The sequence below is a fragment of the Chanodichthys erythropterus genome, chromosome 6, assembly GCF_024489055.1.
Source record: "Chanodichthys erythropterus isolate Z2021 chromosome 6, ASM2448905v1, whole genome shotgun sequence".
NCBI lineage: Eukaryota > Metazoa > Chordata > Actinopteri > Cypriniformes > Xenocyprididae > Chanodichthys > Chanodichthys erythropterus.
The window spans coordinates 31,282,821-31,298,065 of record NC_090226.1 but is presented as its reverse complement, the minus strand read 5'-3'; the positions used below and the strand labels follow the sequence as shown (position 1 = coordinate 31,298,065).

Below are 15,245 nucleotides of genomic sequence, written 5' to 3'. Positions count from 1 at the left end.
TACCCATGTTGCTACAGTACAAACTTTATTATTATTTTTAAACAATGCACATGATATGCAAATTAACCACAAAAAAAGTGCAACATAAAAAAAGTCATTTTCTTAAAAGAAAATGCCAACTGTTGATCTAGAGACTATCTTAACCTGATTCAACTGGTTTTGATATTTCAGATACAGTTAGAACTTCTATTTAAATATTATTACGTTTGTGAATTAAATAATCCTAAGCAAGTCATCAAAGTGCAAAACAAATAAAATTAAAGTATGCGGTTTGAGGAAAGGCAGCACATGCACAAATGGCAGTAAAACCTAAGTATCTTCTCAAGTTTTCAAAAAATAACATAGTGACCTTTCATGCACCACAGTTTAGTAAATTTGTAGTTAGAGATTTTGCATAAGGAGAACGGGTAAACCTTTCCCCCACACACAAACATACACACAATTTCTAATTTCTATAATCCAAATAGTGACTGGAAAAAAGGCAGAAAGGTTACCTTACTACAAACTGCTTCTGAAGCCAGGGCCATCGCTTGAATTCACAGGGCCCTGGACAAAATCATAAGGTTGGGCCGTAGCCGCCATACACCCAGCCGTGTTGAGACACATTAGCCCTGTTGGAAGCTACACAAAGTGGCTTTATCTGGATATTGGCATCCATACAGTAATGAAACAACCATACTAGCAAAAAGACAGTGTACGTTGCAGACGGAAAGGAGTTTTGCCCCTAAAGCAGCAGACGAGCACATGGTGCTCTAAACGAAGAACACCTCTACTCATAACCAGTGCGTTTAACAGAATAACTTAATATCTTACAAAATAGCCAAGTAATTTGGATAGAAAAGATGCTGAAAGCTAGAATTCAACATCTTTCACGTCACTACAGCATGCCTCCTGCAATAGGCCTGAAGACAAACGGGAGTCTTATTTCTGTGGCGTTATAGTGTCCAGACCGGGCCAGGCCGGAACATAGTGTCTTGGTAGAGTTCCCTCCATAAGCCTCTCCATCCACAGACCCAGCCGGTCCAGTTTGTGGTGGATCTCCAGAGTGGTGGCCTTCTGTCGGGAACTTGACCGGGACCTTGAGGCTTTGCTTGGGCCGGCCGTCGGCGCGTCCTCGTCGGACCACCTGCTACATTCGGCTTCCTCCCCTGTAAACACAGGTCTGAATAAGCAGAAGTACTTCTTGTGGCCGTTGAGCGCCAGGACGTGGCCAGTGTAGTCTGATTTGTTGGAGGTGGTGTCCTCCTCCTCTTCCTCTTCGTCCAAGCAGTCTGACGGCCTGGCATCAGGAGCCGACTCCATGAGTGAATCCATCCATTGACTGTGCTTGTCCACGTTTAAAAAGGAGTAGTGAAGAGTCTGAGACCTGCGGGAGGAAGTAGGGATAGTTTTCTTTGGATTTGTTTGTTGCAAAAATTAAGTTTAGAGCAGGGGTGCTTAATACAGATTCTGGAGATCTACTTTCTTTCAGCATTTAATTCCATGTAATGTATTTATTGCTACTTTCTAGACTTGGAAAAGACCTGGACTTTCCAGACCTTTTAAGCCCTGTCAAACGCACAACCTTGCAAAAAGTATACCTTATTCGCCTCGTACGTATACACAGGCATTGCACATGCACGGTTTAGAGCAATCTCTTGCCGCGAGTTACAAACAATGTAAATATATTTGTATTTATTCATGCTAGAGTTGTACAAATGAGGGAACTTTATAACCTCTTCACACAATCTCTCGTCTATGTAGGCCTCGATTGTTGCTGTAGCTTGCATGCGTTCCGGTATGTTCTGTTTATGCAGGTTTTCTTCGACTACCCAAGGGCACGGTTGCCACCTTGTGGATAAACTAATTATTGCAAAAACAATTAAATGCGCATGTGCGACCTGTGCATACTCTTCTGAAGACAAAATTTGCATCACGCACTGGACACTGACCCTCGCATTTGCGTAAAAAATGAAGTATACTTTGGGCTGTACTTGAAAATCGACCACTGGAACGCTACTCAAGTTTGGACATTGAATTTGTGAAGTGGGTAGCATCATTTGACAATTTCTAAATGTCATTCTATTGGTTGTTCCAAGTGGAGCTAAGAGAATTCCAGGTTAAGTTGTCTGAAATGCAGCATGACTGGAAATTGGAATTCTACAAGTTTTTACTTGAAAATGACCACTGGAATGACACTCAAGGTCAAACATTTGACTTGTAAAGTAACACGTGTAATTTGATATATCTAAATGATGTTTCATTGGTCAGAACAATTTCAAGAATTGTTGTTCGGAACGAAGTATGACTGGAATATTTGTATTGTCAGAAGTGGGTAATTTAAACAAAATTTCAGATTTTGTCTGGGATGCCTAACTACATAACTAGGGTTTATGGTTGAGGTCTGCAATCCCGTGAGACTATCACAGGATATGTTGGACCCGATGCAGTAGAGTGCGGAACAGGAATGCTGAATACAGGAGGGAAGTATTAGGGGTAACAGTACACAAACATGACGGTTTGGTACATACCTCGGTATTGAAGTCACGGATCGGTATGGGTTCAGTACAGCAGGGGAGAGAAAACTAAACATAAAATTAACAACAGAGCCTAAACTATAAAATTCAGTTGCTATTTATTTTTTAGATATAGTAATCTACATTCAAATAATAAAAATAAAAAAATCCAATACTCCAATTCATTTTTGAAATATAATCATTTATACAGTTACTTTCCTAACTTGTTTTCATGACAAAATTTATTTAAACATATATTAAATAAGACATTACTAACAGGTTAAGTAAATATAATTAATATATAAGCTAATATAGTGCATATATTTTATGAAATGCTCCCCTCTAGAGTTAGTGAACTAACATGCTGTGGACACTAAATGACTTGCCTGAGGTAAATGTAATGCTATGTGAGATATTATTCTCAAGCTGTTTTATTGATGTCTTTCTGTGGTTTAAACACTGGTTGAGAGATTACAAAGACAACAATGTGAACTCTAAACCATTGTGTGTGTGTGTGTGGGAAAGGGGATATTGTAAAAAATTGCCTTTGGTACTGGAACGAGACAGAATCATACAGGAGAAGGAGGTGTAATGTAAACCTCACCCTGAGGCCTGAAAGTGGTACGAAGTGTGAAAGATGTGGATGGGAGCGGGACAAAACATAAAACTTTCTGGGAGCAAGATACAAATCTTGCAGGAGCATGACTAAAATTAATCAACCTTTCAAAGACCTATATTTTATGATTCTTTAGTGAAGTGGTCGCCAACCCATTGATTGCGATCGACCAGTCGATCTTTATCACTGTCCCAGTAAGTAGCTTGCGAAAATAACAGAAATATGAGTACAAAAATACATTACATTTCTCCAGTCTTTGTACTGTATTTTTGTATTTATTTTTATGTTATTTTCTGGAGACAGACAGATAAAAGGTAAATAGCCCACATTATGTCTGAGTCTGTAAACGGCCATTAACAAGAGGCCAGAGACGCTGAAGACGGACGCGAAGAAGAGACAATTCTGTAGCAGTCAGAGCAGCTCACTGTTCACAATGCTCGAAAATAGGAAGAAAATATAAATATTGAATTGGGGGTGAGGGATTATGAATTTATCTCTAAAAGGAGATCAGTCTTCAGGAAGATTTCGATGGCAATGGCATTTTATTTTCCTCTTACCTCCGGATAATTATTAGCGCATTTCAGCTTTGTTTACAGCAGTAACCAAGGAAACGCTGTATCACTGCTGCTCCATAAGCGCCACCTGCTGTCAGAGACTGAATCTGCGTCTCATTCAGCCTGCTGTTTTTGTTTCATGCTTTTTTGTGTGTAGCATTTAAAATTTCACAAAGATAAAGTCAGACCATTCTGTTTTTGCTTTAAATCTTGAAATTAAATCTAATTCAAATAAAAAAAACAACTGCTCATGCAACGTGCATAGCATCTTTGTTTGGATTGTGATTAAAAAGCATTGGTTCCCTCTAATTTGAAATGGCTATGTATTTTTGTTAATTATAATAATATTAAGAATAAATATCTGCAACCAGTATCGGAATCGGCCAATTTGCTTGTAAAAATAAATAAATAAATCAAAATCTACAATGACCACAAAAAAAATACTAAATACAATCTGGGCTGTCTTTTTCTATCAAGTAGATCTTGTCTTTCAAAAAGGTCGAGGTCAGGGATCTTGGGCTTAAAAAGGTTGGTGACCACTGCTTTAGTGAATGCTGCAAATCCATAATTACAAAGGTGTCTGTGCGTTGGAGAGGAAAAATACAAATGTAATGCACCTTTTGATTGGGCATACGTTGACAAATTTACATTTTGGAATAATGGGTCCAGTCGTACTTTTTCAAAATCCAAGTGGTTTCAAAATTATCTGTGCTGTATTTCCCAACAACATCGCAAGCCTAAGTAGAATGTAGAAACCACTGACACCAATGTTCTCCAAGATCTACTAAGGCCCATCATGCTTTTGGGAAATACAGCCCTGGCTATTTCTACACCTTCAAATCGGACCCTATGCATTCCTACTCGTCAAATGCTGCAGAGATTTTTCTAGTGTGCAGCCCTTAATTAAAAAAATACAGTCAAAGTGTGCAAGAGCAGGGTCAGAATTAATGCTGCATTCAATTCAAATTCAGATTTGGAATATTCCTATGTTGTGACTCTGATTTTCGAACTTCAGCTCAGTTGTCTAAAGCTCGAGAGAAGATAACAAATGCTAGCATTCATTCTGCAGATGTGCTAAACATCAAGTTGGGAAGTTAGTGTTGAATGGATCCCAACATAAACTCTGCAAGAAGGTTGATCTCCAGAAATTGGTTTTAGCATTCTCTCAAACACACACACACAAACATACACAGGCCTCACCCTGAGAATGAATATACTTCTTTGGCAAACTTTCTGAGCAGCACTTGCTTAGAAGCATCAGTGAGGATCAGCACTACGTTGATGTGACCAGGCTTTAACCTGACTAGGTTACTCATGTAGGTGATGTCCGTCAGCTCCGTCACCTCCACAAAATTCTTCTTAGGTGGACGACTGTAACAGGAAAACCAACTCTTAGCGATTTGTCTGAGCAGCTAAACACATCTGTGATCTCAAAATCTATATTTAACATGCTGTTATGTAATATCACTGTGCAATTTTGCCATTCTCAAACAAGCAGTTTCACCTTGAAGTGCTCTCTGGTCCTGGAGAGCTCTCCGCTGTCTTTGGTGAATCAGTGGCCTTTTGTTTGGCTGGTTTGTCTTCCCCAGAGTCACTATTCATCCAAAAAAAATAAAAAGTTAAACATAACATATATGTCTTTACAAAAGGCACTGGGATATAACTAACCAAATCTGGAGTCCTACCTGAAAGCCTGAATGATTACAGTCCCAAACAGGATGAAAAGAGCGGAGAAGATCAGAGACAGTACGGGCATCATCTCACGCCTGAGGGAAGAAGAACAAGATGTCAGCTCTTGAGTTTCTCATTTATAAAAAAAAAAAAATAGTAGGGCTGCAACAACTAATAAATGACTTCATTCAATTTAAAAAACAATGAAAATAGCAGGGCTGCCCCCTAATAATCGACCAAACGTTACTGTGCATTCACACTGCTGCTGGTGAGAGCGTCAAAGTGACAGGAAGTCATTCATTGTCAACGTGAGCCGGTGGCGAGCTCTGGCGAGCAGCGGCACGGTGCATCTTGGACGTTGTGGTCATCGAGAAGAGTTAAAGTCAGGTCAGCTTTATGGTAATAAGCTATGACGCGGTTCGGCGGTAACCAATCGGAATGTAGAGGTCCTCTGCTTGAAAGGATTCCAGAGAACACAGTCGTGTTAACTTTGGTTCAGATCAAACATTAGTTCCCAAGTAAAATGGAGGAGAGGTGGATAATTTCCATTGGCGGGATTTCCCAATAATATACAACATGTGTCCCTGTATGTGTACAGGGGCATAAATAAGAAAAAAAAGAAAAATAAGAGTGGATCAAGGTGTCTGACACTGTTTGCATGCTATGTCTGAAATGGCATTGCTGTATGCCTATATATTTACTATATAAATATACAGCTGTATGCAGTATATATTTAAGCCTAATGACATTTATCATTATTTTCTTCAGCTAAGCAATTTGTTCTCTGCGTTCTCTGGAATCTTCTCAAGCAGAGGACTTCTACATTCTGATTGGTTGTCGGTTACTTTGACGCACCCACAGATGGCGGTCTGAACACACAGTACAGCGTTGTTTGCAGGGCAGTCAGAGCAAATTTTGATGCAACGGCGGTGTGAATGCACAGTTAGTCGATGAGAAGAGGCTTGGTCAACCAAATTTTAATTGGTCAGTCCATGGCAGTTACATCGTTATCACGGCCGTCCATGTGGTAATTATGTCAGGAGAGAAATCCAAAGAGTGTGATCATTTCGAGAGGTAAAGGAGGACCCCAAAAAGGTGACATACAAACTCTGCAGGCAAATGTTTGCCTGTTATTCAACTATCTCAAACATGGCTAATCATATGAAACATGCATGTAGTAGCCTAACTTTAGCCACTTTACATGGCTGCTGTTGTTAGGCGATTATCTGTTCATGCAGAAGCTAAATTAGTACCGCGTTTACTGCATGACATTTAACTTAACATGCAATTCTCTCTATAGGTGATGACAACTCCACCCCCATACCCCCACGAATACCAGTCGACTAGAAAAATGTCATTATCAGTTAGTTGAGTCTGCTCTTATTTGTTGTAGCATTTGTATTTAAAAACATTTTTGCATGCAATGTATAACTTCACTTTTTTTCCTGTGTTAAGCGTCTTCAATTTGCATTTCAACTAAATGCTGGAATCTTCTAACAAAAAATTAAGTCAAGAAATTCCCTTAAAGGGTTAGTTCATCCCAAAATGAAAATTCTGTCATTAATTGCTCACCCTCATGTCGTTCCACACCTGCAAGACTTTTGTTCATCTTTGGAAGACAAATTAAGACATTTTAAATGAAATCTGAGTGATTTCTGGACAGTCTACGCAACTATCACCTTGACGCTTAAGTTCATAGATCGTAAAACTAATCCATATGAGCAGTTTAGTCCAAATTTTCTGAAGAGACACAAAAATATCTTCTTTTGTGTTCATCAGAAGAAAGCAATTTATACAGGTTTGGAACAACTTAAGGGTGATTAAATGATGACAGAATTCTCATTTTTGGGTAAACTATCCCTTTAAGTTTGCCTAGAAAAGAGGTAAGAAACTGCATCTAAAACAAGACAGTGAATTCTTTGGTTGTTCTCACCAGTTAGAGTACAGAAGATCAAAGTAAAATTGAGCAAGGTAATCATATGCAGTGTTTATCCACTGAATCAGAAACATCTGGAATAAAAAAAAAAATATTATTGCATTGATTATTTTCTCTCATCATTCCTAGCTATTAGATCTTGAAGTTCAACAACATTCAAAGCAATATTAAAATCCTTAAATCTCAAAACTGCAAAGTCACAAAGACAATCTTATCCCCTCATAACTCTGTATGACTTACAGACGCAAACTCATTGTTTAGTTCAGGCAGCATGGCATCATGGGTAAGGTAGGAGGGGTCTCTTTGCAGGAGCTCAAGCTGTTCATGGAGGCGGTGCTTATCATCATCACTTCCATTCCATCCACCCGTCACTGTCCGATACAACACTCTTCCGGTAGCGCTGCGTCTCTCCAGAAGAATCACCTGAAGTCATACGCACAAAAACTCGAAATTCATATGACATCAAACAAGGTGACCAAACGGGTGTATAAGCGCATTAATGTCACTGACCTGTGGAGGGGTTGTGTCGTCCTTTTTGAGCAGGGTGTCACAGAGAGTCTGCTGTTTTCTCTGATAAACATAGGCAAACCTGAGAACTTCTTTAGTGTTGGAGGAAGCAAAGTCAAAGAACGCCTCATTCACTGACACAAACTGCTCTCCTTCACCAGTAACGAGAAGAACACAGTATCTGTCAATCAGAAAGACAGGCAATTAATGACGTTTTCTCAGAGACATAAGTCCACCAACATAACACTACAATTAGAGGTCAGATTTCTTACTTCCTGCGACGGTGGAACTGTTTAACTGGACACAGCTCATCAAAGAGTTTCTGATTCACCAGGCGCGGCACCAGCAGAAAACGATTGTTGGACACAAACTCATCAATTATTTGCTTTTTCATCCCTCTTGCCTAGGGATAAAAACAGAAGAGGACTTGTCTAGCACAAAAACAACTACTGGTACATAGTTTGTGAGAAAGCTTGCGATTGGCTGTTAGCAAATGTGCAGCAGGGCTTCACCTGTATAACATCAGCTGGTTTCTCTGTATTCTCTTTAAACAGGAGCATGGTGGGAGCATATGTGTTGATGTTGAACCTCTGCACAACTTGGGAGGTCTCGGTCAGGCCCATATCCACATAGCCAAACCTCATGTAGTCTTTATAGGCAAAAGCAGTGAGCTGTGAACAAGAGTATATAACTTGTGTCAAGAAGGTGCCAAGAAAATTGATTTAGAAGAACAGTTAATATAATAAACACTCACCTTATACAAAATAGGGATATTAGATGCTACATCAAACATTATTACTCTTGGTTTATTCTCCTCATGCCAACTATTTAAAAACTCAAGGTAGCTGTTATCCGTCACCTTAAACAGAAGAATAGAAAAAGAAATAAATTGAACGGATAGAGGTTTAGGAGAAGAAATAAAAACAGGAAAGCAAGGAAAGGAAACAGACAAAGGAGGGGAAAAGAAAGGGAAGGGAAAAGGAAAAAAGATAAGGAAAAGTGGGAAGTAAAGGGAAATGGAAAGGGAGGAAAAGAAAGCAAGGCAAAAAGGAAAGTGCAAAGAGATGAAAGAAAGTTGGGAAAGAGAATAGAAAAGGAACAGGAAAGGGAAAGGGAGGAAAAGGAACATGAAGGGAAAAGTAAAAAAGGGAAGGAAAAAGGAGATATGGAGAGGAAAAGGAAGAGAATGGGAAATGGAAATAGAAAAAGGGAAAAATAAAGGAAAATGAGAAGGAAGGAAATGGGGAAAGGCAAATTAAATAGAAAGGAAAAGAAAGGGGACAAAAGGAAAAGGAGGAAAGGGAAAAGAAAGGGAAGAGAAAGGGAAAAGGAAATTAAAGGAAATGGAACAAACAGATATGAGAAAAAGGAAAAGATAAGAAAATTGGGTCAAAGAAAAAAGTTGCAATGGGGAACATACATGAAAAGAAAAAGAGGGGAAAGGGGAAAGAAAGGGAAAAGGAAAGAAAAAGGAAATAATAAATTAAAAGAGAGGGATAAGGATATTTACAGTCTATATTTGTAGCAACAAGAGCCAATGCTTGTATTAAGAATTAAAAATATAGATCAAAGTACAATCCTACCTTCTCCACTAGCTTCTGGGGCAGAAGACTTTCCACAAACTGTCTCAAGTGTTCCCTGACCACAGAGTAGTGGAAGAAAGTGATTTTGCCATTGATTACACCAAGTATGGAAGGTGTGCGGTGGGCACCAAGATGGTTAGCCAACTGTCTTTCATATCCAATGTCCACCACACCAATACCAACCCCTTAAAATCAAAACAAGACGTTATATACTTGATGTGATTTCATTGAAAAAATTACCATCTACAATGGACTGTTGGACTATTCTACCCAATACTTGTGTGCTATGCATTCTTAAGGCTAAATCAACAGACGCGCGTGTCTGATCATTGTGTTAATACTGCTGTCTACATCTGTTGGCTTTGGTCGGCCCTTGTTTTCTCAGACTGAACATGTGGAATGATGGCTCATTGATTGTCGGAAAAGTACTGTAATCTGTAATGGTTGGCAATCAATGAATTAGCCTTCATGTGTATTAGAATGTCACCCATCTCTACTGGAATCAACTGTGAGGGTGACGATCCTGAAGAACCTACCTAATGGCTCCAGCTCCAGCACAGTGTCCTTCCATACGGGCTCAATGTGAATGCAGGTGAAGCACCACTCTGATGTGATCTTGATCAGGTAGGGCCTCTTGAAACTGTCTGGCAGCACCTCATTCATGTATTGGTTGTAGTGAAGAAGGTGCTTGCTCTCAGTGAAATCTCGACTGGTCCGGGGAAAGTGAAAGAAAGATTCATCGAAGTAGAAACTGTCATGAAAGTGTCTGAATCCCTGGGGCGCTCGTGCGAAGTTTTGATTCTCGTCCATTTGACCAAAACGGTCGTAGTTGGCCCTTCGTTCCTCATTGGACAGAATCTATGTAAAGTAAATCATACGCAATTCAATATGCATGATTATTGCTGAAGTAATATTTTAAATGTTTACATGAATCTTTAACCAGTTGCTTTAAGTCCCCCTGTGGTGAAAATCAAGTTTTTAATGTTGTTTATATGTCTATGTGGTGTTTTAATGTGCTTTGAAGACAAACCATGTGCAAATTCATCAGTCAACACCATTGCTGAGTATTTTCTCTTTAAAACTGCAGTGATCACTGCAGAGACACCCAAAAACATCACAAACTATCTTGTAACCAATCACGCCAATGTGCCGGCAGGCTTTAGCTTATCATCAACTATGACCGCTCTGAAGCAGGGGAGTCGTGCAACATTAGCAGCACATATTAGCTGTTTGATAATGTAGCAAAGCAAAAGGTTAATCATATTAATTACCATTATGTGTCCGACATTGTAAAAAGCGATACCATTGTGCAGCGTTTACCTCAGTAATTTGATCGAGTGGATCTCTGAGCTCATGCGAGTGAGTGGAGGCGGGGCTAATTAGCATATTCATAGATCTGCATATACTAAATGAAGCAAGGGTGTGCAGGTACGAAAACATTTTTTTCCACAGGAAAAAAACCATTTAAATATGTCATTTTTGTGATCAAAGATGAGTTTTAAGGGACTTTAACACAAAAAAAAATTAAGGTCTTGTAATCTCCTGCTTAATTTATGTGTACATGGTAGATAAAAAAGCAAGAAAACCTCAATAACTACTTTTGGTTGTGTTGTTAGTGTACTGCACCTAAACACTACAGAAAACACTAGTGATTTGCCACATTAATTAAATAAACATTGCATATAAAAATCTTTGGAAAAATAAAAGAAAGGAAATATAAAAAATAAAATAAAATAAAAAGAAATATAAAAATAAAAGAAAAGAAACATAATACTGGTATAATGCAATATAATTATTTGCCATAAATTATTTGTAAAAACTTTTATGTATAAATAAATGTAAAATAAAATACAATTTCTACCAAAGTTTCAATAAGATTTTTTAAAAGAAATTAATACCTTTATTCAGCAAGTGCACAGATGCATTTTAATTAAAAATTAATATTTAATAAAAATTATATTTTCAATAAATGCTGTTTTTTTCTAACTTTTTGTTCATCAAAGAATCCTGAAAAACTGTATCACTGTTTTCCACAAAAATATTAAGCAGCACAACTGTTTTCAACATTGATAATAATGAGAAATGTTAATAAGAAAAGCACCCAATCAGCACATTAGAATGATTTGTGAAGGATCATGTGACACTGAAGACTGGAGAAATTTTGCTGAAAATTCAGCTTTACCATTAATTTAATATATTTTTTAAATGTAATTTTAATAGAAAACAGTTATTTAAAATTGTAATAATATTAATATTTTAATCGGTGTTAAATAAAATAAAAATAAAATCAGCCTTGGTGAGCATAAGAAAGAAGACTTCTTTCAAAAATATTACAACCTCAAACTTTGGACACAAACATATACATTAGGAAAAATGGCAAAAATAATAAAACCCTGAGTGTTGTTGTTCTTACTTTATATTATTTCATATATACACAATGCAATCATCATACCTCATAAGATTTAGTGATCTTGATAAACATGTCCTCTGCCCCTGGACTTTTGTTCTTGTCTGGATGCCTATAAATGAAGTACAAAAACAAATGTGACTGTTTTCATTCAGACATCTCCATGAGTTACAAAATTATTAAACAATATGTCTTTACAGGACACTATGAGTCAAAGAGAAGGATGCTACTCATGGTGGATGGAACAAATGAAACATTCACAGCGAACATATTCTTGTTTAGGGAGCCGCAATGAACATTCACCATTCCCTTGCGAGTCTCTTGTACACTTTCTTGATTTCGGCCTGACTGGCGTGTCTGGACACTCCAAGAACTTTGTAGGGATCAAACTCGGGCGCAGATGCCAGTGAATCTCCAAACAGAGCCAGGAGAAGAATGGCCCACACACAGCCGGTCACAAACACACTCCAGCCTCCCATCTTCTGGTTTATGAACTGACAGGCTAAACAAATAGAGGAGACAGGGGCTAGTTGTCACACATTATACTCCAGGAAAAATGAGTCTATACTTCATAGACACAAATCTTAAAATCATCCTGGCCACTTAACATTTCAATCGTTACTGCCCAAGAAAAAAACACGCAATTCATTGAATCCAATAGCGGGGCATGTTATCACAACGTTTTAGACTAAATGTAAACTGTAAAACAATTATGAAACATAAAATTAGTCATGCAAGAGCAAAAACGTAAAAGATGTCAAACCATTGTTTTGGCCAACACAATATGTTTTTTTTTTTTTTTTTTGACAATAAAATCTCAGTAAACAAATCTCTATTATCATTTTAATGCTAGTATTACAATACATTTAATCGTTTCTATGGGAACCAGCACAGCAAAACGATCAATGCAAGTAAATCAGCTGCGCGGTGAGATCATATGATCAGTGCAGTTTCAAATGCATACGACAGCAACTATTTGCAGCAAACAAATACACTGTCAGCGTCTGATAACACAGATATATTGGGGAAAAAATCATTTCCCCTTAATGTAACGTTATTCAGTGAGCAGAAGCGCGAGCTGCACGCCCTACAGAGGAATGACGCTATCACAGCAGTAATGCAAACACTTCATTAAACACATGAATCCAGAATAATGGTAATACCGAGGCCCGACTCTTGCTCTAATCGTATTTATCCACAATTTAGCAGCAATCCATGTTCTCCTGATGGAATTGGGTGGATCGTTTCCAAAGCCTTCACCTGCCCGGCACTTCCGGTAGTGAAGGATTCTGGATAAACACTTTCTATGATAAAAGTCCGACCGATTTCAACCCTTTTTTTCTTCTACCGCATTTTAACAGTACACATCTAATTTCTGATATTATTCAAATCATATTTAATAAATTAATGTATTTTTTTATTTATTTAAGGGGTCAGTTTTTTTTTTTGGTTTAGAGAGGGAGAGGGAAAAGGATAAACAAAATGATCTTCAATATCTATATGATTAAAGTACATTGACTTCGATGGAAGATATTATATATTTTCTCAGCCCAAAAAAAAAAAAAAAAAAAAAAAAAAGCAAAGCAAACAAAGTATCAAGTGTAAGCAACGCATGAATGAAATGACTTTTTTTCTTCCTAAATCTGTTTTGAAACTCTCGAAACATCGCACCTGCTGTTCAAATCCGTGTAAATGCAACGAGAACACAGTCTTAACATAATAAGATGAGACCTTTTACAAACCAAATGTTTTCATGAAACTATTTAGACATGACACTTTAATGCATAGAATTAAAAAACTGATCAGAGATCAGTTAAAACGTTTAAGAAACTGGTGGGTTCACCTTGAGATCAGCACACCCTAGCGTCGAACTTTCGAAATTTCATGTTTGCCAAAATCACGTGACTTGGCCAGTTGATAGCGGCGCTCTCCGACTCAGAGGTTCGACACAAAACAGTCGAAATGTTTACGAAGCTTAGTAAAGTTGTGTTTTAAAAACTACTAGGACATAGTGAAGGAGGTAATACGTGACCGGTTTCGGACACATCAAAGGCCTTTTTGGACATGGTTTTTCATCGACTCTTTCTGCCTGTTACGTCGCTATACAAGTGGCGGCGAAAAGGAGTCATTGAATCATTCGCTCAGCAACTAAGGAGCAAAACACAACTGCTGGGATGGATATCAAGGAACAGTTCAGTCTGAACTAATTTATTGTACTTTTTATGTAAATCTTTTAATCTCAAATCACCCTCAAATAGCCCCAGCATTGTTTACAGTTCACAGTAACGTAACTGAAGTAACATTACCGACGTGGATAAATACGATTTAAGACTGTCCTTCGTTCTCGGTTTTGTCTAAATTGTGAAAAAATACCACCCATTTCCATTTCACCAAGAGAAGGTAAGCGGCAATAATCATTTTTATCTATAAATAAATTATAAATATTTTCTGACACACAAGGTCAGCATTTTCATGTGCCAGTTGTACTATAACATTGTTCAACAAATCTCATTCTCGAGCACTGTAGTTGTTGTGAAATGTCACACAGTATCTCCTTTTATTTATTTATTTTGTCATGATTATTATGCGCACAGATTTTCACATTTCATATTAATGTACATGGAATATTTTGACATTTGAAGACTAATCAATCAAAGAATTTAAACTTACTAAAATCATAGGCTGTGTAGTATTATGACTATCTAATGAGAAGCTGTGGTCAATATAAGTACAGGGAGCCAGTGATTTAACACGCTTGTAAACCAGATGTGGTTGAGAGAATGAATCGTTCCATTGACGACAAACAGTTCAAGCACTCTCTAACATGAACATCTGCTCATAAATTTGGCCAAGAAAAAGTTTACTGGATGAGATCTGACGTTTGTGAAAGGAGTGATTCGTATAAACCATTCAGACCAAGTTTTCTTTAGATCGTTTGCAAAGTGAAGTCATCACTTTAGAGTTAGTGGCCATGTTGGTGTTCTCTTAAAAGGTTATTTCCTCCAAAAATGAAATTTCTGTCATTAATTATGTCATTCCAAACCCGTAAGACCTTCATTCATCTTCAGAACACAAATTAAGATATTTTTGATGAAATCTGAGAGCTCTCCAACTCCTCCATAGCAACTTTCAAGACCCAGAAGGTAGTAAAGTCATCGTTAAAATAGTCCACGTGACTGCAGTGGTTTAACCTTTATACTCATATGCTGTTTCTGTTGTAGATAGGGTTGGGTACCATTCACATTTGAATCGATACTGGTACCAGTATCTGTACCTGAAATTCGGTGCCGGTACCCAACGGTACCTTTTCTCAGAACTTAATATTTAAGTATTTATTTCAGTGAAAAAAATAAGCTCAATTTCAACATTTTTTATTTATTTAGAAATTTTACAAACCAGACAAAATAAATGTGTGTGCACTGTAGTTTGCATGAGATCTCATAACAGGGAAGAATTCAAATGTCATGAAAGACCGT

General features: G+C 37.7%; 1 protein-coding gene across 2 annotated transcripts; it reads right to left on the bottom strand.

The window, feature by feature from the left end:
- Nucleotides 1-160: 160 nt before the first annotated feature.
- On the bottom strand, nucleotides 161-13,045 carry dnajc16l (DnaJ (Hsp40) homolog, subfamily C, member 16 like). Of its 2 annotated transcripts, XM_067388612.1 has the most exons (16): nucleotides 12,933-13,045; nucleotides 12,073-12,271; nucleotides 11,815-11,881; nucleotides 9,899-10,220; nucleotides 9,363-9,547; nucleotides 8,534-8,638; nucleotides 8,292-8,450; nucleotides 8,052-8,182; nucleotides 7,783-7,960; nucleotides 7,513-7,695; nucleotides 7,270-7,346; nucleotides 5,351-5,431; nucleotides 5,170-5,259; nucleotides 4,866-5,036; nucleotides 2,511-2,564; nucleotides 161-1,366 (listed from the first exon to the last, which is right to left on the bottom strand). In XM_067388612.1, exons 2-16 carry the CDS (start codon nucleotides 12,246-12,248, stop codon nucleotides 922-924), a joined length of 2,424 nt encoding a protein of 807 aa, XP_067244713.1. In that variant the 5' UTR covers nucleotides 12,249-12,271; nucleotides 12,933-13,045; the 3' UTR covers nucleotides 161-921. The 2 variants fall into 2 exon arrangements, with proteins under 2 accessions (XP_067244713.1, XP_067244715.1); XM_067388614.1 differs by lacking the exon at nucleotides 2,511-2,564.
- Between the last annotated feature and the right edge of the window lie 2,200 nt (nucleotides 13,046-15,245).